Source organism: Lathyrus oleraceus, chromosome 6 (genome assembly GCF_024323335.1).
Source record: "Lathyrus oleraceus cultivar Zhongwan6 chromosome 6, CAAS_Psat_ZW6_1.0, whole genome shotgun sequence".
Taxonomy (NCBI): Eukaryota; Viridiplantae; Streptophyta; class Magnoliopsida; order Fabales; family Fabaceae; genus Lathyrus; species Lathyrus oleraceus.
The window spans coordinates 250542524-250569479 of NC_066584.1; the positions used below are offsets into that span (position 1 = coordinate 250542524).

At 41.2% G+C, this 26956-nt stretch overlaps 1 protein-coding gene across 1 annotated transcript; it reads left to right on the forward strand.

Moving 5' to 3' along the window:
* Positions 1-9699: 9699 nt before the first annotated feature.
* Positions 9700-10650, forward strand: LOC127094998 (uncharacterized). The gene is made up of 2 exons (XM_051033751.1): positions 9700-10132; positions 10238-10650. The coding sequence occupies exons 1-2, from the start codon at positions 9700-9702 to the stop codon at positions 10648-10650; spliced, it is 846 nt and encodes a 281-aa protein (XP_050889708.1).
* The last annotated feature ends 16306 nt before the right edge of the window (positions 10651-26956 follow it).

A 26956-nucleotide genomic window follows, 5' to 3' on the forward strand; every position in this document is an offset into this window, starting at 1 on the left:
TTTGCAAAAAGATAGAAACTCTGGCCTTATGCCATTGTCTTTTCAAACTTATTTTCTTAAATCAAACTTGTAAATGAACTTAACTATATTTGACTTAAACTTTCAAAAAAAGCCAAAAAGCACTAACTCATTCAAATCATTTTAGGCCTTTGTGCCTTTCAAAATTAAATTTTGTTAAAACTAACACACTTATTTTGAAATTTGTAGCACGAACTACGAGGTTTGGATTCCTCATTTATATGTTGGTACGTAGGCATAAGACCGAAGGTCTTGTCAAACACAAAAATATAATGAACGAATTCTTTTCTCATTCCCCCATTCTATTTGTTTGTAAACATCACTTTGTACAAAATACATATGCACACAAAAAGGGCTCCCTAGGAGTACCTAGGACACTTTGGGTGCTAACACCTTTCCTCTGTGTAACCAACCCCCTTACCCGCGATCTCTGATTTTTATTAGTTTTTATTTGAAGACTTCTTAATATTTGGGTTTTGTTCGTACTTTTTTCCTTTTCCCTTGGAAACAATAAAAGCGCGGTGGCGACTCTTGTTAATTGATGTCTAGCTTGTCAATAGCTTGATGATCATGAATTTCCCGCTACAGTAGGCAACAAGATTGAGTTTCTTTGAGATTAAATCGAAGCAACTCAGATTGTGCACTTCAAATTTCAACTCCTTATATCTTTTAATATACTTGGAGTTAGGATGAATTGAGGCTAGATTCGAGCTTAGTGCCATTTTTTATTTGAAATCATGTCCTTCTTTTTAATTTTGATGATGGTTATGACTGAACTAGTCCGGTGAGGCTCGTCTGAGAAGGAGACCGGAGTTGTAGCTTCGGTGGTGAGTTGGCGTGTTCAGAGCCACATGATCCATTTGAAATGATTTAATCATAAGCGTTGGTTCAAATTACCAAGTTTGTGGCGCGTTGACTAGAGTCCATCGTGGATTGCACGCTTGTGACCACTTGATCTGCCACCTCAATTAATGAGGGAGATCAAGTGGTCCACATTTTTTCTGATTATTTGATTTTCATTATATTTGTTTTATTTTCATTAATTCATATTAATTTTAATATTGATCCAAAAAATATGAGAGTTTCACCAAAAAATTTAAATAATTTCCTCTTTCATTTTCTGAATTAAAATTATTTTTTTGGATCTTTATTAATTTCATGATTTAATTGATTTTGTGAATATTTTTAATTGTTTAAAAATAGTTTTAAATTTCCAAAAATGATGAAATTTTTTCTCCAAGGTCCTTTGACTTTGTTTGACATATGATAATTCTCATGGCCATTTCTTTGGTGTTTTGATGAGGTTTTAGGAATTTGATAAACCATAATTTAATTTAATGCATATTTTAGTTGATTTTAATTATTTAAATGCAAAATTAATTGTGTTGAGCTTCTAATTTTGACTTGTTGAGTTTGACTTGTGTTGTTGGGCCTTGGTCAAGGTTTATTTGACTTTGTTGAGTTAAGATCATTGGATTTAGGGGATTGATGAAATATACATTTCATCTCCCAAAATGAATGAATGATCTTAATTTGGTAAAAGTCCTTGCCCAAAATGACCTATAATGTTTCCTCTTGGCACATGCATTTGCAAGTTGAATTTGAACTTCCTCCAAACATAAAGGTTGATAAAGACACCTAGAATTTGATCATGGAATTTGAATGACTTTCATATCATACAAATTGAGCAAGTTATGGTCCTTGGATATTGACCTCCTAACTAGGCTTCAGACAAAATGACCTATAATCTTTAACCATAAAAACGGCTTTCCAAGCAAAACTAGCTCTTGACTTCAACATGAAAGTTGTTCGGAATGTCATAAGGATTAACTTTAAGCTTGGAATCATTTTCATATGACAAATATTGTAGGAGATAGGGTCTAGGGAACCCCAGTTTTTACCAGTTGTCTTTCTCTAGTCAACCACCATGAACCATCTTGCTAGCTTGACATTATCTTGATATTTGGGACTCATGGAGGATCATATATGCATAAGATGATGTAATATGAAGCATCCTTTGAAATGTTTGATTAATTGATGAGGAAACATGTTGAAGAAGTCACACAAGATACCCATATGAATTAGGGTTTCCAAGGAAAACAAGCTTCAAAGTCTTGATGAATTCTTGATCAAAATGATATGTGAGGATCATGGGGATACATATATGATGTCTAGAGTAAATGTGAACCATCTCTTGATTAGTCTCCTTGCACTAAGGGTCTTAAACCCTAAATATGAGCTTGATGGAGCATGGGTGAACAGACACACTACCTACAAAAGTCATAAACTATACATTGACATATTTTTGGGTATTTTGGTTAGTAAATAATGAAAAACAAAGTATGATACAATCAAATATGGTTGGTGACCTATCCCAATGCAAACCCAATGAATGAGGGGTAGGGAGGATGCCAAGGTGTGATCCTAAAAATAAATGCATATGATGAGATAGCATGAGGGGTCTTAGGGTCAAAATTAGGGTCTTACAGCTGCCCATATTTAAGGACATTCTAACTGAGGATGTGAAGGTTAAAATCTTCGTATCAACTCAGTAGAATGGACTTAAATAACAACATATAGAAACAAATTTTGGTCCCTTAGAGACCTCATGATGTATATGATATGATTGTTAAAAATAATCTTTGTGGGGAAATATTGCCACAAAGGAAAATAATTCGGAGAGACTGAAAGTCCATGGGAGTATAATGCATTCCATAAGGAACATTCACTGGGGAGACAGAGACTCTGGGGGTAAACAGGTTATGCGTAGGCCATGTTACGACTTAAAAACTGTTGAAGACACAAAGGGGAATTCAATGAAAAAAATCAATGGAAGGACTCGGTTGGGGGATAAGGGGAAATTCTGCAAGGGAGCAGGTAGAGCAGAACATATCTGAGATACTCGAACCAAACTCAACTGGGGAAGAAAGATCTTCAACACAGGAGTACCAGAAATATATTTTCTAATACCGGTTATTGGGTAGGAAGATAATGTATTCTGATAGAGGGACATCCATTACCGGTTAGGGTAAACATATCAAGGATGACTCGCTGAGGAAAAATGAGGTGTATTCGTTACCAGTTACTGGGTAAGAACAACCTGTTGGGGAAAATATGAAATAGGATTTACAACTGCGGGCTATTGGGTAGAAGACCAAAGAGAGAATATCCGTCACTGGTTAAAGTGATCATATCAAGGATAGACTCAGAGGAAGAATATTCATCATCGGTTAGGATGAACATTTCAAGGATAGACCTCCGGGGAAAAATATGAATTATATCTATCAGTTACTGGATAGAATACCAAAGAGAGAATATCCATCACCGGTTAGGATGAACATATCAATGATAGACTCAGCAGGGGAAAGCAAGATTTATAACTACGTTTTACTGGGTAGAAAACCACAAAGGGAGAAAATCTGTCATCGACTAGGATGAACATATCAAGGATTAACTCTGAGGGGAGAAGTAGGATTTATATCTACCAGTTACTGGATAGAATACCAAAAAGGGAGAAAATCCGTCATCAGTTAGGATGAACATATCAAAGATTAACTCTCTGGGGAATGAAAATAGGGATTACAACAACCTTTTTACTGGGTAGAAAACCACAAAGGCAGAAGATTTGTCATCGGTTAGGATGAACATATCAAGGATAGACTGCCTGGGGAAACGTGAAGACGAATCCGCTGGGAAAAAATAAAGGAAGTAAATTACATTTACCGGGTATTGGGAAAAAGTAAAGTACTCATAAATCGAGAAGAGAATTACCAGTTACTGGGTAACAGACTCTCAAGGGACCTAAAGTATCTATCTAGGTAAGAACTAGAAAGAAACCGTCAAACAGGGACTCAACCCAATGAGGACATGACTCAAGGGGAGCGGTTCCATCCAAATAATTAACTGGGGAGGAAACTGAAATAATAATCATCCACGAGGAAATAACTCAGTGGGAAAATGAGAAAGGTTAAATTCTTTCTGCTTAAGGGGGATGGCACTCTACAATTGAAGGAGGACATGCACCAATTCTGCATAGGGAAATAATATCACCAAAGCAGGGAATCAGATGTAAGGAACCAAATGCAATAAAATGCACAATGAAATATCTGATGTTGTGTTTTATGCGTGAATATGTATATATATGATTGATGATTATGCTGAAAAAACCATCACAAAGGATACAACTATCGCAGATTTGAATCATCGTTGTAACACTAGGCTAATCTCAACAAGATGGAAGCACCAACTAGAGAAGATGCTAGGGATGAACACAAATAATATGGCTCTGAATATCTTAATCCCGACTGGGGGAAAGAGATAAGATCTTCTAAGGATTAGAGCAGTAAACTCTGTGGGGATTTTTAGGTCAACACCATATCAAATGGGAGACGACCTCACAGGGGACCAAATCAAATACTGCTCAGAATCAACACTTCCATATCTAAAGATGAACTCCGCCAGGGAGTACAAGAGATAAAGCTCTGCTCGGAGGATCTAGGCAAACCGCTGAGGATGTGGGCCTTCAACTTATTTGGGAAAATGATTTGTAGAACAGACTGATCACCAGTTCAACTCTACTGGGTACAAATAATGAACTGCTTTGGGAATTATTAGACCAACTGCTTGGGGAAGACCAACAAGGCTCCGCATTATCAATACTTACCTATTCTCAAACTACTGTTGATATTCCTTACTGAAATCAACTGCTTTTTCAAGTGATTGCTTTTATTATTTTAAAAAAAATGATTTTTATTAATTTATTTCAAAATTATCATCATAAAAATTCAATTTTGTTTTAGCTGAAAAATAAATAAGAGTAGAAACAATTGGATAAAAAGCTCAACTTTATTTAATAGAATGGTAGTCTGTAAATAACAAGACTCCATAGATCTTTACAAAAGCTAAAAAATGGTAATTTACATGGAAAAGGGCTACATTGAATACAATGATCACTACTCTCCCTACCAACTTCAATATCCACTATGCTCTTGTCTTGGGTCGAGAATGACGATTCAGAAATGAATGACTTGCTCAAAAAAATGTCTCTAATGATCAGGACCAACCGAATGCAGTTACTTGCCATAATCCCAAATTTTTGCCTGGATGGGTACTCAATCTATCAGGATGACTTTTCTGTTTTATGTCTCTAACTTTTGTCTGGATCGCCCTTTCGAGTTTTCAGTCCACCGAGACGCTCATTTTTGCCTAAGTCGCCCTTTCGGGTTTTCAACTTAGAGAGTTGTTTTTTTCTTTTTAGGCGAAGTATTTCTTGACTGCATCGGAATTCACAGGATGAGTGAACTCTTCACCATCCATAGTTGTAAGAATCAAAGCACCGCCTAAAAAGGCTCTCTTAGCAACATATGGGCCTTCATAATTAGGAGTCCACTTGCCCCTAGCATCAGGTTTGAAGGATATAATTTTCTTGAGCACAAGGTCACCTTCTCTAAACACACGAGGCCTGACCTTGTTATCAAATTCCTTCTTCATTCTCTGCTTATGTAACTGACCATGACACATGGAAGTCAACCTCTTCTCTTCAATTAAGTTCAACTGGTCATATCTGGTCTGACACCAATCACTCTCAGTCAACTTGGATTCTATCTAGACACGTAATGATGGGATCTCAACCTCTATTGGGAGCACATCTTCCATACCATAAATAAGTGAGAAAGGGGTTGCCCCTGTTGAAGTGCGGATAGATGTACGATACCCATGCAAAGCAAATGAGAGCATTTCATGCCAATCTTTATACGTCATAACCATCTTCTAAATGATTTTCTTGATGTTCTTGTTTGCAGCTTCAACAACCTCATTCATCTTTGGTCTGTAGGGAGAAGAATTATGGTGTGCAATCTTGAAGTCTTTGCAAATAGCTTCCACCATATTGTTATTCAAGTTAGATCCATTATCAGTAATGATCTTACTTGGAACACCATACCAGCATATAATTTGATTCTTGATAAACCTCACAACAACTTGCTTGGTTACATTCACATACGATGCCTCTTCAACCCACTTTGTGAAGTAGGCAATAGCCACCAAAATGAAATGATGTCCGTTTGAAGCTTTGGGCTCAATCATACCATTCATAACAATTCCCCACATGGAGAAGGGCCATGGAGAGGAAATGACATTCAACAGTGTCAGAGGAACATGAATCTTATTTTCATAAACTTGACACTTGTGGCATTTCTTCACAAACTTACAACAGTCAGATTCCATTGTCAGCCAATAGTAACCTGCCCTCAACATCTTTTTAGCCATAACATGTCCATTGGAATGAGTGCCAAAGGAACCTTCATGAACTTCAGTCATCAATAAGTCGGCTTCGTGTCTATCCACACATCTAAGCAAAACCATATAGAAGTTTCTTTTGTAAAGCACATCACCATTTAGGTAGAATTTGCCAGCTAATCATCTCAAAGTCTTCTTATCTTTCAAAGATGCCCCAGGCGGGTAAATATGACTTTGGAGGAAACATTTAATATCAAAATACCATCGCTTTTCATTTTTAACTTCTTCAATGGAGAAAACATGAGCTGGCCTATCAAGATGCATCACAGTCAGATTAGGAACTTCATTCCAGAATTTCACCATGATCATTGAAGCCAACATTGCAAGAGGATTTGCCATCCGGTTTTCATCTCGAGGGATATGATGAAACTCAACCTTTGTAAAGAAAGTTGAAATCCTCCTCGCATAATCTATATATGGTATCAACCCGGGTTGATTCGTCTTCCATTCACCTTTGATTTGATTCACAACCAAAGTCGAATCTCCATAGACGTCGAGATTGATGATGCTGAGATCAATGTCCCCTTCAAGCCCCATAATGCAAGCTTCATACTCATCCATGTTATTTGTACACTTGAAAGTTAATCTATTTATGAATGGAAAGTGAGTGCCTTGAGGAGTAATAATCACTGCCCCAATGCCATTACCATTCTGATTAACAACTCCATCAAATACCATGCCCAATGGGAACCAGGTTCTGGCCCTTCTTCAAGTAATGGTTCATCACAATCTTTCATCTTTAAGAACAAAATCTCTTCGTTAGGAAAATCATACTTCACTGACTGGTAATCTTCAATAGGTTGGTGAGCCAAATGGTCAGCCAAGACGCTACCCTTAATTGCTTTTTGAGATCGGTATTCAATATCATACTCAGATAACAACATCAACCAACGAGCAATCCTCCTAGTTAAAGTAGGCTTCTCAAAGATATATTTGATTGGATCCATTTTAGATATCAACCAAGTAGTATGATTCAACATATACTGGCGCAGACGCTTAGCAGCCCAAGCCAACGCACAACAAGTCTTTTCAAGCATAGAATACCGAGTCTCACAGTCGGTGAATTTCTTACTGAGGTAGTAAATTGCATATTCTTTCTTCCCAGATTCATCTTGCTGACCAAGAACACAACCTATACTCTCATCCAGCACAGTTTGATACATGATCAACGGTCTTCCTTCAACAAGTGGAGACAGAATCAGAGGCTTAAGCAAATACTCTTTGATACTGTCAAAAGCTTGCTGGCAGTCTTCGGTCCAATCGCAAGATTGATCTTTCCGAAGAAGCTTGAAGACAGGCGCACATGTGGCAGTCATATGCAATATAAATCATGAGATATAATTCAAGTGACTGAGAAATCCTCTGACTTGCTTCTCATTTTTGGGTGCAGGCATTTCTTGTATTGCTTTGACCTTGGCAGGATCAATTCAATACCCTTCTCACTGACAATAAAGCCAACAACTTACCAAAACGAACACCAAACATACACTTATTGGGATTCATGCGGTGTTTGTACTTCCTCAAACTCTGGAAAAACTTCAACAAATGCTCAACATGTTCTTCTTCATCACTTGTTTTGGCAATCATATCATCAACATAAACTTCGATGTCTTTATGAATCATATCATGAAAAGAGTGGTCATAGCTATTTGGTACGTTGCACCAGCATTATTTAAACCAAAAGGCATCACTCTATAACAGAATGTTCCCAGGGTGTAATGAATGTGGTCTTCTCCATATCTTCGGGTGCCATCTTGATTTGATTGTAACCAAAAAATCCTTCCATAAATGAAAAGACTTTGAATTTAGATGTATTGTCTACCAACATGTTAATGTGTGGCAGAGGAAAATCATCTTTCGGACTAGCTTTGCTCAGATCCCTATAATCAACACACATGCGGACTTTTCCATGTTTGCTCAGATCCCGAACACGAATATGGTTACGACGACCATTATTCTATTTCTGTAAGGTTTTATCAATATTTCCCTATTCCTTCATTGGAATAAATAAAGTTCGGTGACGACTCTGTTCGAACTAAATTTTTTCGCGATCATCGCGAGGAATCGTATTTTTTGAGATACGACAAATCGCGACTCTGCTGGGGACTATATTTGCTCCAAGTAAGAGAGAGTCAAGCCTAATTTAGTTCAAATTGCTATGAATGTTAAAATATTGTTTTCTTCTTTATTGCTTCTTTATATCTTGTTGTATTACTTATGCTATGTGATTTATTCTACTATTATATTGGGTGATCTATGGTGCTTGATACATGTTGCGAGATAAGCTCCGTACCCGAGCTTTGAGAAGAACTTAGAACCTGGACTTGTGTAGTATTGAACAGAGGGGTATACACCTCGTTGGGATAATACAAAGATTCCACCTAGAGTAGATTTGGTCGGAATTTCCATCATAATATGGCTAGCTCATCATTCTGTGGAAACTTTGAACACGATCCGTGACTCTAGGAACCTCGCCTTAAATCGAAGTCCGTCTTTATGATTGGCTATTGTGTAGTATTGAACCGAGGGGCATACACCCTGTTCGAACAATACGAAGATCCCACTTAGAGTAGATTGATTCAGAACTTCCATCTCGATGTGGCTAGCCCATTATTATGATAGAATACTGGACACAATGCATGACTCTAAGTTCTTGTCTTGAAAATGGACAACCTTAAGATCCATCCTTTGTGTATGGGGTAAAGGACATAGAACCATCATATAGGGTGTACCATGTGATATATATGAAACCTGGATCCCTGTCATTGGATAAACATCATATTACATTCATTATGAGCATAACAAAATCATTTACACACTTTATTTTTAGGGAATTTCAAAATTTTCAGTTGGTTAAGCATTCAAGAGTAGATGGAGCCAAGAAAGAGAAAAACATTCCAAATCAAAGCCAAAGTACCATGTGTGAAAGAGTTCATTGCATTCAGAGATGGGTTGACTAATATCCGTCAAGACGCGTTCACACTCAAATATTGGAAGATTCTACAATTGTTATCTGTACCAGTACAAAAGGATGCCATTACCGCACTAGCCCAATTTTATGATCCACCACTTAGAAGTTTCCTCTTTAGAGATTTTTAGTTGGATCCAACTTTGGAGGAATTCGGAAAAATATTGGACTCTCTTAAACAGAAGAAAGGACCTTATAGGGGACTGGGTCAAATCCCAAAACCCAAGGAGCTGGCTGAAGTATTGGATATCCCAGTCGAAAATCTAACTCCTAACATCAAAAGTTGGGGAAAGGTAGAAGGAATTCCTCAAGAATACTTAGAGAAGACTACTCAAATCTTTGCCAAAGCCCAGAAGTGGGAAGCCTATGATACTATTATGGTGTTACTCATTTTTGGATTGGTATTATTTCCTAACATGGAGAAACTGGTGGATGTAGCATCTATTAGTGTGTTTTGGGCCGGTAAGGTTAAGAATGAAGATCCAGTACCCGCACTTATGGCATATGTTTATCACACCTTGCACTTACTCTTCGAAAAGAAGGGGTCATTGATGTTGTGTTACATACCGCTCCTTTACCAATGGTTTGTCTCTCATGTATTCAAAGACGCTGATATGGTTGAGAGGATGGATGGATATGAGTGGTCTCAAAAGCTGGTAGGACCCACAGAAAATTCCATTATTTGGTACCCTCATGCTTTGAACTCAGAAGATGCAATTACTAGTTGCGGAGACTTTCCGAATGTACCATTAATAGGGTCAAAGGGTTGCATTAACTATAATCCAGTTCTAGCAGTGAGGCAATTGGGTTATCCTATCACATACAAGCCAGATGACCAGTTGATAGAAGGTTTTGTGTTTCACGATATGGAAGACCCCGTTATGCTGAGAAGGGTTGTCTGAGCTTGGGAAAAAGCTCGTTTCTAGGGACAAGACAAAGGAAAATGTGTTATAGGAGATAGAGAACCCTATTACCAGTGGGTCATAAAGAGAAGTCAAAAGGTCAAGTTGTCATTCATCCTTGATCCTCCTACTCAACCTCCGCCACCAGAACTTATCCCTGTTTCCATTAAGGAGGTGGAAGCATTGAAGCCTACTATAGCGAGACTCGGGCGAGAAAATGAAGAGTTACATATCAGCCTCCAGCAAGTTTCAAATGAAAGAAATGAGATAAAGTGGGAACTAGAGATGAAAAAGGCTCAGCTAGAAGCAACTGAGGAAAAGGTCTATAAAGAAGAGCACAAGATAAAGAAGGTGAAAGTGGGCATAGAACAAGCTGACCTCTTCTTAGAAACTATCAAAGAACAGTTGAAACAAGTTGAGAAAGAATGCCAAAAGAATAAGCGATGGTGGTTGAAGCTAGCGTAAATATACCCGAATGTATCGCACGCTCGAACATACAACAGAGTCGCCATCAAACTTTATTTATCCCCTAAGGGAAGGGAAAACATCGATGAAACCCGGGGGAAAGAGATATGCTGGGTAAGGAAGTCGGTTATGCAAGGGGAAGGTATTAGCACCCCAAACATCCATGGTACTCCATGGGAATCGTTTTGATTGTTCTCGCTCGAATAAGTGTGATAACTAAAGATTACTCGCAAAAGAAGGGGAAGGAAAGGAAGAGAAATAGATAAAGTGCTCGGTGAGGATTATGGCCCTCATGCCTACGTATCCTCATAGTGCAATGAGGAATTCAGAGCTTCGTAGTTCAAGGAACTAGAGGCAAGAGGTGGAAAGGAAGTTTGATAGAAGGTATGATCTGAACCAAAGAATTGTGTGATTTGAACTCCAACAAGGGGTGAAAATGTGAACCCAAGAGTAAAACTAGTGTGAACCAACAAGTGAGGGTGTATAGTGTAGCACCTCAAATTTGCACCTATCATTGTACATACATTCTCATATTAGGTCATAACATAACATGGTCCACTGCATAGCATTGCATTGTCCCTTTTGCCTCAAGTGCAAGATCATCAGGAGAATTAGGTCAAACTGGTCAGGAGGTCAGTCAATCAAGCAAGCAAGTACAATTTTCATTGAGCCAAGGCCCTAGGGTTGGTCCAACATGTTCACATGACCTAGGGGTCCTTTGGAAGTGTTTTGGTCAAGGATTGGATGTTCAGAAGTCATCAGTCAATGCACAGTTTGCCAGAAACCCTAAAAAGTCAAACTTGGTCAACTGGGCCTGATTTTATGGTTTTGATGGTGGGATTTGGTTTGAGAGGGCTCATTCATGTCCATATAGGCCTCATATAACATGTCAAACACCATCATGGAAGAATTTGGAGCCAGACAAGAAATTTCCAAAAATAGAAACTTGACCTGTAACTGAAACTTGCCAAAAATGGAAACTTCTTGAGCCTAAACTTACATCATGATCCAAGCTTCAACTGAATTTTTGCCTAACATGAAAGTTGAAGATATTGTTCTCCCATTTCCAAAAAGTCCAAGAACTCTCAATTCCCATGTATGGTTGGCAAGATATGATCAATTCATTTTCAAAAATTCTTGAACTTCAAAAGGCCATATCTCTCAAACCATTTGGCCAAATTTGGTGGGGTTTTTTCCAACAAGTCACATTTGACCTCCTCTTTCCAAAAATGTAACCATCATGCACCAAAACCTCATAGATCAAAATGACCTTTTTTCACTTACATGAATTAATTTTCAAGAAAGGTGAAAAAGTGAACTTTTGATTTAATCATTTCTAACCACTTTGGCCTTGCAAATATGTTCTGAAATGTTGGTTAAGACTTGTTGCAAGCCCAATTTTCGTGCTCTTGCCATTACACCTCACCATGTGGACAAAAGTGGCCAATTAGCAATTTTGATTTTAAAACAAAATGTGATTAGCACCTTGCTTATGCAACCTTAAACAGACATACATAAGCACATTTTCTGCCAATTGGAAACCCTAGCAGCCTCCTAACATCAGAGAAAAACCACTCTTCTCTAAAATCACATTTTTGGCATTTGGAATTTTCTTGAGAAATTGTCAAAGAACCCGAGCCTGTCTTGCTTTCTCCACCATCCATCACCTTTGTTGAGCTTATTTCAAGCTTCATTTCACATCTGTAGCAGCATTAGCTCGACTGTTTTCTTCAAACACCATCAATGGCAGTTTGAGATTGGTGTCATTCCAAGCTATCTCGATCCAAACCCTCTTCATCATTCAACTTTGGGGAGCTGGAGGAGCATCTGTTTCACCTCAACTTGGCCAAACAACAACTGTATTACAACTGCCTTTCCAAATTGGTTGACCAACAATTATCCAATGAGACCAATATAAAGTGGTTGTGTGTGTTTGTTTATCATGACTAATCTATTTGTTTTGTAGGTTGCTTGGCTCACATGCCTTGAACCTTGTGTATTGCACATTTATCTGCTTGCGTTGACTGTTAACCTTTGTTTCATTTTGATTTAACTTTGACTTGTATACTAACTGTGCTTGACTGGTTTCAGGTACTTTAGTTTCTTTTAGTTCCTTGTGAACTTTACTTTGCTTTGCTTAAGAGCAATTTGCATTGAGGTATAATTTCTAATCTTCATGTAGTCTGGAAGACCTGGCCTGTTACTTGGCTAGGCAACTATCTGAAGTCCTCCTTAAGAGGCAATGTTTGTGACTGTTTACATTTGTCCTTGTATAGAGTCAAAGACCTCCTAAGTGAAGAGGCAATTGGCAGAACCCAAGGGATATGCAACCTATCCCCTGCTATTCTGTGTGTCATCTGCTTTGCTCACACCACTGTGTTGATGCATTGCAGATACAAACCCAAGATCTTGTACAATCGTACAGTTGAGTCAGTTTTAAATGTGTAGAAGGGTTCCCACCTTCTGAACCCACACATTCTTGTCTTAAGCTCTCCCAGGCCAGGGATAAGAGCTGTGAAGTCTTATCTTCACTCACCTTTCATCTGCTTCACCTTAGCCCCTCAATGGCAAGGTTAAGAGCTAACACTACCCAGTTCCAGTGGTTTGTTTGTTGAGGTTGATATGACCCCTCGACTAAAACCTAGCCTTGATGTTTGAGCCCCTTGTTGGTGTGTTTATTTCATGCTGTATGTGCTTGTGTGGTGTGAATGTATCCCCTAGGTTTGCTAGACTCCGTGTAGTCTCGTTTGCATGTCAATTAAGGTAGCACGGTTCCTTCGTATAGGACTTCCTTTCTTGCTTGAGCTTTCCTAAAACACAAACAAACATTATTCCCTCTTAAGGATACGTTAGCTCCTTCTACTACAGGTGAGTAAGTCTCCAAAGGTCGAGCATCAGGTAGATTGCGCAGTGACGTTGTCCACTTAAAAAACACAAACCAACGGGAATAGTTTGGCCGAACTACGGCAACTCTGATTCTCATGTCCAGATGAGATACGTAGGCACGAGATGCGACGTCTTGTCGAGTTTGACTAACAACTAACACTAATTCTTTTCTCTCTCCCTCGTTGCGATTGAGACCTCCTCTTTCTCTTGTCCTAGTTGCAATCGAGACCCTTGCTTCCTGTGCAAGTTAGGTTAGGTGTGGCTTGCTTCCTGTGCAAGTCATGTTTAGGATAGGCTTGCTTCCTGTGCAAGTTAGCTAGAAACCTTAACTTAGGGACGACTTTGCATGACAACATCTAGGCTCGAGTCGTAGTCTCCCTAGTGTTGTGTCTCCCTCTGTTATCTGGTTAGGCTAGTCCTTTTTCCCTGCGTAGGGGAACTACGTCACCCTGATCCTCATACCAGATGAGGTACGTAGGCAGGAGATGAGCTGATCTCTCCAGGCGCCTTTTTTCTTTTTCCGCCCTTTTTCTTTTTCAACCCTTTGTGTCTTAACCACCCTTGCGTGTGTTTTGGGTTCAGATGCTGATGTAAGTCCAGTGATTGGCATTCGGGCTCCACGTTCGCCCTTTTGTTTTGTTTGTGTGAGTTGTTTCTCCTTTTTCTGGTTGGAGTCCGACGTAAGTCCAGCGATTGGCAGTTGGTTCCATTGTGTGTGTTCTGGTTCGGATGCTGATGTAAGTCCAGTGATTGGCATTCGGGCTCCACGTTTGCCTTTGCCTGTGTTTGTTTGTGTGCGTGTTAGCCGAGCTACGAATGCTCTGATTCTCCTTCGTCCAAAGGAGATACGTATGCATAGGATGCGATATCCTAGCGAGCATGTGTCGTTTCCCCCAGTCCGAACTACTTCGACTCTGATGTTTATGCCTGATAGACTAAGTAGGCCTAGGATGCGACATCCTGCCGAGTCAGTCTTGTTTGTTTTCTTGTGTCTCTTTCAGCTAGTGTGTGTGTGTGTGAGCAGCGTTTTTTTAGCAACCATTTTCCTTCCTATTGTGCGTGGATCCCGTCGAGTACGACGGATGCGTAGGGGTGCTAATACCTTCCCTTCGCATAACCGACTCCCGATCCCATTCTCTTTGGTCGCGAGACCATGCTTTTTCCAGGTTTACTCTGAGCGTTTCCTTTCCCTCTTTTGGGATAAATAACGCACGGTGGCGGCTCTGTTGTCTTGTTTTCCAGCCGGTTTTTTCGCGTAATGCTACAGCTGGCGACTCTGCTGGGGAAATAGAGAAGTTGACCTCTTGCTGGTCCATCTTCCCTAAGCGAGTCTCTCCTAGCGCTCTCTAGGTTAGGGTTTTGGTTGCTTTGTGCTGCTTTATTTATTGCATTCATTTGTATATATTTGCATTTACTGTTTGCATTTATTGTTTGCATTAATTTTTGCATTCATTCATATTCATTTGCTGGCTGTGCTGTGTTTCTCTGTTTGGGGTGGGAGTTACTCGAGGTAAAAGGCCCAATACCCAGGCTATGAGTGAAATCTAGGAAACCTAGGAATAAAGTGATTCATGGGAAGCGGGTGGTGTACGCCACTTAGCGGAACATTGATATCACGAGCAGTTCAGACCCTGGTGGGATATTATCGGTGCATACATCGGGTGTGCACAGGATGATATTCTGCGAAAGGTTATTTATGTTGCGTTTCTCTCGACCTTACCCTGGCCTAGATGACACCCGTGAGTGGGGGGATTGATCATTTTAACAGGTACAGTTGGTGACTTGTTGGTGACTCTTGGTACTGATGGTGACTGTGAATTATGGACATTTATTTCTGGGACGCCGGAGTTCTGTCCGTGGTTTATCAGCGGGTTCCGTTTATTTCGGATCCCCGGGTTGAATTTGAGAGTACTTGTTCAGAGGATCTGGCTGTCATCCGTTCAGTGGATGTTCCTGTGATGATAGTGATGTAATCTCCAGTTTCGTTTATTTCGGAACTCCCCAAGTCGGATTTATGGTGACTTGGTTCCTCAGATTGGTTTCAGATGCCAGTTGATCAGCTTGACTTTGGGTTTCAGATGTTTGTGATCAGAGTTCAAGACGAAGCTTTGACCCTGTGCCTTGAGACGCACAGCCTGACCAGTCATGTTCACATCATTTGCATCATAGCATATTTATTTTCAAAAAAAATGATAATGCATGAAAAAAGTTAACTCGCATACGCATATCCTTTTCAGGATCATTCATGATAAAATAGCATCCGCATCCGCATCATGCATATCATGCACATATCTTGCATTACAAACATGTTTGGAAAGACTCCTCACTTTGGTTCCTAACTGAGACAGGATAGCTGATCGAAGACCGCATCGGTACTCAACCAGACTCGATCATCAGAGGATTATGGACCAGGTTCAGACAGAGTTGGCTGAGATGAGGGCAAACATGGCCCAGTTTATGACGATGATGCAAGGAGTTGTTCAGGGGCAAGAGGAGCTGCGTGCCTTAGCCCAGAGACTGGAAGCCATGATTCCACCAGTCCACCGTGCTCCACCAGCGGATGTACCCGTTCATGAGAATGCTGCTGTCACTATTCTCGTCGATGATTATGCCGTGGGTGATGAATTGAAGGGGATCAGAATCAGTGAACAACCTCTTGCTGCAGAGACTATTAATGTCAGAGCAACCCGCACTCCGGTTCGCCATCTTGGCTCTTCAAGTTCTTCCGGTTCTAAGAAGCCATCCTCTGGGGCACCCAAAAGGGGAGAAAGTGAAACAAATGTTGTGCACCGTCGGAGGAGTGCAAACAGAGGACCACATCGTCAGGTCGCTGCTGTGACTATCCCAGCAACTCAAACTCAACAGCAACAGAGAAGACCAACTCAGCAATATCAACATCCACAACATCGTCCTCAGCAACAGGCTTACCAACCTCAGAATTGATAATCAAGCTGGTACAAGTAATGAGAGGAAGAAGATCATTTTTGATCCAATCCCCATGTCCTACGCCGAACTGTATCCCTCTCTGTTAGAGCGGAACTTGATTACTCCCAGAGACCCGCCGCCCATACCTGTCAACCCTCGGTGGTGGTATAGGCCTGAGCAGCATTGTGTGTATCATTCGGGTGCTCCTGGTCATGACGTGGATAGTTGCTTTCAGTTGAAGATGAAAGTTCAAGACCTCGTAAGGTCAGGTATTCTGAACTTTTAAGACTTGGGTCCCCGTGATAATCAAGCTTGAAGATAACAAGTCCTGGGCTGGCGCCGACTTTTCTTCAGAAGGGTTGTTCAGAAAGCAGAAGCTGTTGATGCTAAGGATACTGACAGTTGTCATCCCCGGTGGGATCTATCACAATTGGGTCACTGTGGGCTTTCTTACAGTTGTTCATAAGTCAGAGTAATAATCACTTTGTTTAAAAACCCTTCTCCCATGCCAAAAGGAGAAGTGATGACATTGTTGGCAACATTTTGTGCAATGATATTTTCATAAATTCATGTTAAACATTTGTTTTTCCATTTGTTTTCCCTTTTCGCTTTTTGCATGAAATTGGTGATCACAAAAAACCCTAAAAACAAGAATAAAAGCAATCTTTTCATCATAACGATTGTCTTGTTTGATTTTCAAAGAGCTTTTCATATCAAAATCTTTATGCAGGTTGTTTCTCAAACCCATTGAACATAGTGATCAGACGTCATCTCCCAATTTTGAATTCCCTGTATTCGAAGCGGAAGAAGATGATGTTGAAGGGATTCCTGACGAGATTTCCCGACTTCTTGAGCAAGAAAAGAAGATCACTCAGCTGCATCTCGAGAATCAGCAGAACAGCCAACTGGGGCATAACAAAAAAAAAACAAACAATAAAACAAAAAAAAAGGAAAAAAGAAAGAGGAGGGTGCAAAATCAAAAGAAATAAAAAAAAATCAAAATCAAAAGAAATCAAAAGCAAAATCAAAAGAAAACAAAAGAAAAATAGCACCCTCAAAGTCCCAAGTTGACTGATGCTGAATTCGATCAAGAAGAAGAGATCAACTGCCATGTGTCATGGTCAGTTATATCAGCAGAGAGTGATGAAAGCATTCGACAAGAAGGTCAAGTCTCGAGTTCTGAGAAAAGGACCGTGTGCTCAAGAAAGTTTTGTCTTTCGTGCCCGATTTCAGGGGAAAGTGAACCCCCAAGCTATGAATGTCCATATATTGTCAAGAGAGCCTTTTCAGGCAATGTTTTGACACTTACAACAATGGATGAAGAAGTTCACTCGTCCTGTGAATTCTGATGCAGTCAAGAAATACTTCGCCTAAACAAAAAAAGCAGAATAGCTCGCTGAGTCGAACACCCCAAAGGGCGACTTAGGCAAAAAGGAGCGTCTCGGTGGATTGAAAACCCGAAAGGGCGATCCAGGCAAAAGTTAGAGACATAAAAAAAAAAGAATTCACATCCCGCTAGATTGATCACCTCACACTGGGGCAATCTAGGCAAAAATTAGGGATTTGGCAAGTAACTGCATCTTGACAAGACTGTGCTCTATATCTGTCATCCGTCAGGGATTCTCGATTCATCGTCGACTGAAGCTCCGAATACATCGAAAATTCGGAATGGTAGAGGAAAGGTCATTATGTTCAATGTAGCCCTCCCTAATATATATCACTGATTTCAAACTTGTACAGATCTATGGAGTCTCGCCCTTTGCAGACTACCATTCCATCACATCAATTTGAGCTTTTATCCAATTATTTGCACTCTTATTTGTTTCAACTCAACAAATGTTTTGCATGTTTTCAATTGATAAAGTATCATTATTTTCAAAATAAACAAATTTTTCAAAAAAAATTGTTCTTAAACGAAGTGAACGTTCACAATGATGGAAGGATACTTAGGAGATCCGCAGTGCTCTCCCGAGGGTGATATGATTACCAACAGGTAAGACATTTGTTCGTATCTCAAGCATAACTTTATCTTTCTCCTGTCGAACCTCTTTTGGTTTCTCCTCAGCAAGGTTACTCAGTGCAGTGTTGGTTGAAGTTACCCGGCAGTACAACATTCTTCCTCCAGGTCCCTGTTAGCCCTATTGTGGGGCATCTCCAATATAGGTTTGTTTGAGCCCTACCGTGGGGCATTCCCAGCAAGGTTGCTGTTGAAATACTTTTGTGGGGCAGTTCCCCAAGCAGAGTGTTTACTGAAGACGTTAGTGTTCGTCTCTCCAGCAGAGCAGTCTTCTCCTCTCCCCACAGAATGGTGTTGTTCCCTGATATCCCGGTTTCCAGTAGATCGCGTTTGCTCTCTGGTGTTTTTGACCCTCCCTATGGAAAAGGAGTGGTACCGGGTGGTTGATTCCTGGACCTGTGTGTTTACATGTCTGTTTGTCAGCATTCATCATACATTCATCATGCATAATGCATACATGCATAATCATAGCATTCGGATACTCATAATGCAGCTGTTGCCGTGTATCTGTTGATGGTTGTCTCCTGCTATTTACAGGTCTCTCTAGTAGATCCTCCCTAGCAGATGTGGGTGTGTCTGATCTCTCCATGTAGAGTCTACCCCTTAAGCAGAAAGTGTCTACCATTTCCTTCTGCGCTCCCCACTGAGTTATATTCTCGTGGATGACGGTTGTTTCCGTTCCCTCCCTAACGAGATGGGTTTTCCCTATTGAGTTCTGTCCTCATTAGGATGAGTCCTGTTTTAGTCTGCCTTTTTGGATCGATCCTAAATTGGCTTCTTGTTGGCTGTCTCCCGTGCTTCCCTGGGGCATAAATGAATAGTCGCTCACTAACCGGCACTCATTCATCTTATCCTCAGCGGAATTTGTTGGCCTCTACCTACAAACCGGTAGCTGTAAGTCCTATCTTTGTGGTTTTCTACCTACTAACCGGTAGTTGTAAAATCCCACGTTCTCCCCTTGATGGAGTTAACCCTTTGTGCTCATCCTATTGATGACTGGTTACTTCTCTTTGGCCTCTACCTACAAACCGGTAGCTGTAAGTCCTATCTTTGTGGTTTTCTACCTACTAACTGGTAGTTGTGAAATCCCACTTTCCTTTCCTAGCAGAGTTAACCCTTTGTGCTCATCCTATCGATGATTGATTACCTCTCTGTGGTTTTCTGCCTACAAACCGGTAGATGTACTCCCCTCTTTGTGGTACTGATACTCTTTTCCCCTTTGGATACTTGCCTTGATCAAGCAAGTATTGTCCCCATTGGGTCTTCCCCTTCTTTTTGGATACTTGCTCCGAGTAAGCAACCTTATCCTCTTTTGATTGGTCATCTTTGCATACCTAGTCCTGGTACCGATGCCTTTCTTTTCGGTCGATTTATCCATTTAACAACCTGCAACCTGGTTATGGATAATCTTCCATGCGAGTGTATTATCTACGTTTTGACGGCTATAGATAATATATCTCATTCACTCTTTGGTCAATCTTTCGATTGTTTTCTCCAGCAGAGTTCATCCTACCAATGGATTGGACGAGTTTCCGTAGCAGACCGACATCTGCATCCCTAGCTGAGTTGATCCTACCTGTGGATTGCATGGGTCGCCCCCAGCGGAGCAGATATTCCCCGAAGCAGAGTTTATCATACCTGAGGTTGGTATGAGCCTTATCCCCAAAGAGTTGCCTGGTTTATCTTCCCCAGCGGAGCAGTTATTTCCCCAAGCGGAGTTTATCCTACCTGTGGATTGATTGGGATATCCCCAGCAATTTTACTTTTATCAGTAGCAAGCTGCTTTATTACTCCCCAGCGAGTTGCCTTGTCCTCCCCTAGCGGAGTTGTATTGATTGGTTCCCCGACAGTTGCCTTGTTCTTCCCCCAGCGGAGTTGTATTGAAGGTTTCTCAGCACAGTCGTCCTGTGTATTCCCCGGCGGAGTTTTCATCATTTTGCATTTTTGCATGTAGTGATCATCGCATCCTCAAATCGCGTAGCATTTCCATTCCATATGGAGCATTACGCCATAGAAAAATTCAAACATATGCATTCATGTGTTCGAAACCCCATCAAACCGTATCCCCTGCAGCGACGGATTTTTGTTCAACCTGTACAACACATTTGCTACATTTGCTCCAGTCAACATTTGGTGTTGATAATCCCCACAGAGGTTTATTTCCTCATCCGTTGGTGAAAGGAAAGCCTGCTTCTCCCCAGTGAGACCCCCTGCAAGTGTTCAGCCTTGCCCTGTCATCTTGTGGATGTCAGTATCCCGTCAGCACCCGCGTGTGTTGCTTCTTTGGTGTCGGTAAACACCATCCTTCGGTGATTTCCAGTCATGCGTAAGTGTCTGGTCTTCTTTGGTGTCGGTAAACACCATCCTTCGGTGATTTCCAGTCATGCGTAAGTGTCTGGTCTTCTTTGGTGTCGGTAAACACCATCCTTCGGTGATTTCCAGTCATGCGTAAGTGTCTGGTCTTCTTTGGTGTCGGTAAACACCATCCTTCGGTGATTTCCAGTCATGCGTAAGTGTCTGGTCTTCTTCGGTGTCGGTAAACACCATCCTTCGGTGATTTCCAGTCATGCGTAAGTGTCTGGTCTTCTTTGGTGTCGGTAAACACCATCTTTCGGTGATTTCCAGTCATGCGTAAGTGTCTGGTCTTCTTTGGTGTCGGTAAACACCATCCTTCGGTGATTTCCAGTCATGCGTAAGTGTCTGGTCTTCTTTGGTGTCGATAAACACCATCCTTCGGTGATTTCCAGTCATGCGTAAGTGTCTGGTCTTCTTTGGTGTCGGTAAACACCATCCTTCGGTGATTTCCAGTCATGCGTAAGTGTCTGGTCTTCTATGGTGTCAGTAAACACCATCTTTCGGTGATTTCCAGTCATGCGTAAGTTTCTGGTCTTCTTTTGATGTCGGTAAACATCCTCTTTCGATGTTCATAACGTCGCTATCCCTTCCCTAGTGAAGATTCTACCTCTCCGTTGGTTTCGATAAACGTCGAGTTTTTCCCGATCATCCGTTGATGATTTGGTTGTGTTCATTATCTCCATTTCTCCTCTCCGTTGGTGTCGATAAACGTCGAGTTTTTCCCGGTCATCCGTTGATGATTTGGTTGTGTTCACTCTCCCCAGTAGAGTTTCCTCCTCTCCGTTGGTGTCGATAAACGTCGAGTTTTTCCTAGTCATCCGATGATGTCTAGTTGTACCCCTCTCCATGCAGAGTTACCTCTCCGTTGGTTTCGATAAACGTCGAGTTTTTCCCGATCATCCGTTGATGATTTGGTTGTGTCCTTCTTCCCTAGTGAAGTATTCCTCCTCTCCGTTGGTGTCGATAAACGTCGAGTTTTTCCTATGCGTCCGTTGGCGTATAGGTGATATCTTTCCCCGCAGGGTCGTCCCCAGTTAATTCTCCTTCTCCGTTGGTGTCGATAAACGTTGAGTCTCCCTTTTGTCCTATGACGTCTGGTTGAGTTTTCTCCTCCTCCGTTGGTGTCGATAAACGTTGATTCTCCCTTTCGTCCTATGACGTCTGGTTGAGTTTTCTCCTTCTCCGTTGGTGTCGATAAACGTTGAGTCTCACTTTCGTCCTATGACGTCTGGTTGAGTTTTCTCCTTCTCCGTTGGTGTCGATAAACGTTGAGTCTCCCTTTCGTCCTATGACGTCTGGTTGAGTTTTCTCCTTCTCCGTTGGTGTCGATAAACGTTGAGTCTCCCTTTCGTCCTATGACGTCTGGTTGAGTTTTCTCCTTCTCCGTTGGTGTCGATAAACGTTGAGTCTCCCTTTCGTCCTATGACGTCTGGCTGAGTTTTCTCCTCTCCGTTGGTGTCGATAAACGTCGAGTTTTTCCTATTCGTCCTATGACGTCTAGTTGTACCTGTCCCCACGTGGATTTACCTCTCTGTTGGTCTTGGTAAACGTTGAGTTTTTCCCATTACGTCCGCTGACGTATGGTTGTATATCTCTTTCCATTCATCCGATGATGATTGGTTACCTCTCCGTTGGTTTTGGTAAACGTTGAGTTTTTCCCATTACGTCCGCTGACGTATGGTTGTATATCTCTTTCCATTCATCCGATGATGTCTGGTTACCTCTCCATTGGTCTTGGTAAACGTTGAGTTTTTCCTAGTTGTCCCTCGGCATCTAGTTGTGATTTTTATTCCCATTCATCATCGTTGTGATGTCTGGACGTGGCCGTATCCTTTGAAAAAAAAAAAAATACCCAATAATAAGTATCAGATCCCAGTGGACGTTTCCATTGGTGGATCCCTGTATTGTGCAAATTTCTACGGTTCTTAGTATTCAATCCCTGTTTACCCTGAAAGTCTGACAGCGGTTGCTATCATCCGTTCGGGTTCCCAGCTGATTGAATAGGGGCAGCCGTAGCACCTCAAATTTGCACCTATCATTGTACATACATTCTCATATTAGGTCATAACATAACATGGTCCACTGCATAGCATTGCATTGTCCCTTTTGCCTCAAGTGCAAGATCATCAGGAGAATTAGGTCAAACTGGTCAGGAGGTCAGTCAATCAAGCAAGCAAGTACAATTTTCATTGAGCCAAGGCCCTAGGGTTGGTCCAACATGTTCACATGACCTAGGGGTCCTTTGGAAGTGTTTTGGTCAAGGATTGGATGTTCAGAAGTCATCAGTCAATGCACAGTTTGCCAGAAACCCTAAAAAGTCAAACTTGGTCAACTGGGCCTGATTTTATGGTTTTGATGGTGGGATTTGGTTTGAGAGGGCTCATTCATGTCCATATAGGCCTCATATAACATGTCAAACACCATCATGGAAGAATTTGGAGCCAGACAAGAAATTTCCAAAAATAGAAACTTGACCTGTAACTGAAACTTGCCAAAAATGGAAACTTCTTGAGCCTAAACTTACATCATGATCCAAGCTTCAAATGAATTTTTTCCTAACATGAAAGTTGAAGATCTTGTTCTCCCATTTCCAAAAAGTCCAAGAACTCTCAATTCCCATGTATGGTTGGCAAGATATGATCAATTCATTTTCAAAAATTCTTGAACTTCAAAAGGCCATATCTCTCAAACCATTTGGCCAAATTTGGTGGGGTTTTTTCCAACAAGTCACATTTGACCTCCTCTTTCCAAAAATGTAACCATCATGCACCAAAACCTCATAGATCAAAATGACCTTTTTTCACTTACATGAATTAATTTTTAAGAAAGGTGAAAAAGTGAACTTTTGATTTAATCATTTCTAACCACTTTGGCCTTGCAAATATGTTCTGAAATGTTGGTTAAGACTTGTTGCAAGCCCAATTTTCGTGCTCTTGCCATTACACCTCACCATGTGGACAAAAGTGGCCAATTAGCAATTTTGATTTTAAAACAAAATGTGATTAGCACCTTGCTTATGCAACCTTAAACAGACATACATAAGCACATTTTCTGCCAATTGGAAACCCTAGCAGCCTCCTAACATCAGAGAAAAACCACTCTTCTCTAAAATCACATTTTTGGCATTTGGAATTTTCTTGAGAAATTGTCAAAGAACCCGAGCCTGTCTTGCTTTCTCCACCATCCATCACCTTTGTTGAGCTTATTTCAAGCTTCATTTCACATCTGTAGCAGCATTAGCTCGACTGTTTTCTTCAAACACCATCAATGGCAGTTTGAGATTGGTGTCATTCCAAGCTATCTCGAGCCAAACCCTCTTCATCATTCAACTTTGGGGAGCTGGAGGAGCATCTGTTTCACCTCAACTTGGCCAAACAACAACTGTATTACAACTGCCTTTCCAAATTGGTTGACCAACAATTATCCAATGAGACCAATATAAAGTGGTTGTGTGTGTTTGTTTATCATGACTAATCTATTTGTTTTGTAGGTTGCTTGGCTCACATGCCTTGAACCTTGTGTATTGCACATTTATCTGCTTGTGTTGACTGTTAACCTTTGTTTCATTTTGATTTAACTTTGACTTGTATACTAACTGTGCTTGACTGGTTTCAGGTACTTTAGTTGCTTTTAGTTCCTTGTGAACTTTGCTTTGCTTTGCTTAAGAGCAATTTGCATTGAGGTATAATTTCTAATCTTCATGTAGTCTGGAAGACCTGGCCTGTTACTTGGCTAGGCAACTATCTGAAGTCCTCCTTAAGAGGCAATGTTTGTGACTGTTTACATTTGTCCTTGTATAGAGTCAAAGACCTCCTAAGTGAAGAGGCAATTGGCAGAACCCAAGGGATATGCAACCTATCCCCTGCTATTCTGTGTGTCATCTGCTTTGCTCACACCACTGTGTTGATGCATTGCAGATACAAACCCAAGATCTTGTACAATCGTACAGTTGAGTCAGTTTTAAATGTGTAGAAGGGTTCCCACCTTCTGAACCCACACATTCTTGTCTTAAGCTCTCCCAGGCCAGGGATAAGAGCTGTGAAGTCTTATCTTCACTCACCTTTCATCTGCTTCACCTTAGCCCCTCAATGGCAAGGTTAAGAGCTAACACTACCCAGTTCCAGTGGTTTGTTTGTTGAGGTTGATATGACCCCTCGACTAAAACCTAGCCTTGATGTTTGAGCCCCTTGTTGGTGTGTTTATTTCATGCTGTATGTGCTTGTGTGGTGTGAATGTATCCCCTAGGTTTACTAGACTCCGTGTAGTCTCGTTTGCATGTCAATTAAGGTAGCACGGTTCCTTCGTATAGGACTTCCTTTCTTGCTTGAGCTTTCCTAAAACACAAACAAACATTATTCCCTCTTAAGGATACGTTAGCTCCTTCTACTACAGGTGAGTAAGTCTCCAAAGGTCGAGCATCAGGTAGATTGCGCAGTGACGTTGTCCACTTAAAAAACACAAACCAACGGGAATAGTTTGGCCGAACTACGGCAACTCTGATTCTCATGTCCAGATGAGATACGTAGGCACGAGATGCGACGTCTTGTCGAGTTTGACTAACAACTAACACTAATTATTTTCTCTCGCCCTCGTTGCGATTGAGACCTCCCCTTTCTCGTGCCCTAGTTGCAATCGAGACCCTTGCTTCCTGTGCAAGTTATGTTAGGTGTGGCTTGCTTCCTGTGCAAGTCATGTTTAGGATAGGCTTGCTTCCTGTGCAAGTTAGCTAGAAACCTTAACTTAGGGACGACTTTGCATGACAACATCTAGGCTCGAGTCGTAGTCTCCCTAGTGTTGTGTCTCCCTCTGTTATCTGGTTAGGCTAGTCCTTTTTCCCTGCGTAGGGGAACTACGTCGCCCTGATCCTCATACCAGATGAGGTACGTAGGCAGGAGATGAGCTAATCTCTCCGGGCGCCTTTTTTCTTTTTCCGCCCTTTTTCTTTTTCAACCCTTTGTGTCTTAACCACCCTTGCGTGTGTTTTGGGTTCGGATGCTGATGTAAGTCCAGTGATTGGCATTCGGGCTCCACGTTCGCCCTTTTGTTTTGTTTGTGTGAGTTGTTTCTCTTTTTTCTGGTTGGAGTCCGACGTAAGTCCAGCGATTGGCAGTTGGTTCCATTGTGTGTGTTCTGGTTCGGATGCTGATGTAAGTCCAGTGATTGGCATTCGGGCTCCACGTTTGCCTTTGCCTGTGTTTGTTTGTGTGCGTGTTAGCCGAGCTACGAATGCTCTGATTCTCCTTCGTCCAAAGGAGATACGTATGCATAGGATGCGATATCCTAGCGAGCATGTGTCGTTTCCCCCAGTCCGAACTACTTCGACTCTGATGTTTATGCCTGATAGACTAAGTAGGCCCAGGATGCGACATCCTGCCGAGTCAGTCTTGTTTGTTTTCTTGTGTCTCTTTCAGCCAGTGTGTGTGTGTGTGAGCAGCGTTTTTTTTAGCAACCATTTTCCTTCCTATTGTGCGTGGATCCCGTCGAGTACGACGGATGCGTAGGGGTGCTAATACCTTCCCTTCGCGTAACCGACTCCCGATCTCATTCTCTTTGGTCGCGAGACCATGCTTTTTCCAGGTTTACTCTGAGCGTTTCCTTTCCCTCTTTTGGGATAAATAACGCACGGTGGTGGCTCTGTTGTCTTGTTTTCCCGCCGGTTTTTTCGCGTAATGCGACATATAGCACTTGTATCACTGTATTGGAATAGCCGAAAAGAAAGGGTTGCCTAAGTACAACTGCAAAGTAAGTAAGGAAATGTTCGTCTAAGCTACAAGGTCTAACAAGACAAATAAATAGGCTCTTGGTTCACAAAACAGGGTATAAGATGGAGCACAAAGGTATAGTGTATTTGGCTTAAAGAATAGGTATGTCACATGAAGTGAATGAAGGTAGATTGGGAATGCATCATGGGATGAATGGAGTGAAGTGACCGAAGTCACAGAATAGAAGAACTTGGCAAAAAGTGACTGAATAAGTATTGTTTGAAATCGAAAAGTGAAAGTGTATTGGAATCCATAAGAGAAATTAGATTTCTACCATAGAGGGAAACAACGTTAACCGATACGTGGACTAACAGGGCGCCACTATAGGGTTTTGGCTAAAAAAGGAAGGAATTAAGTGTTT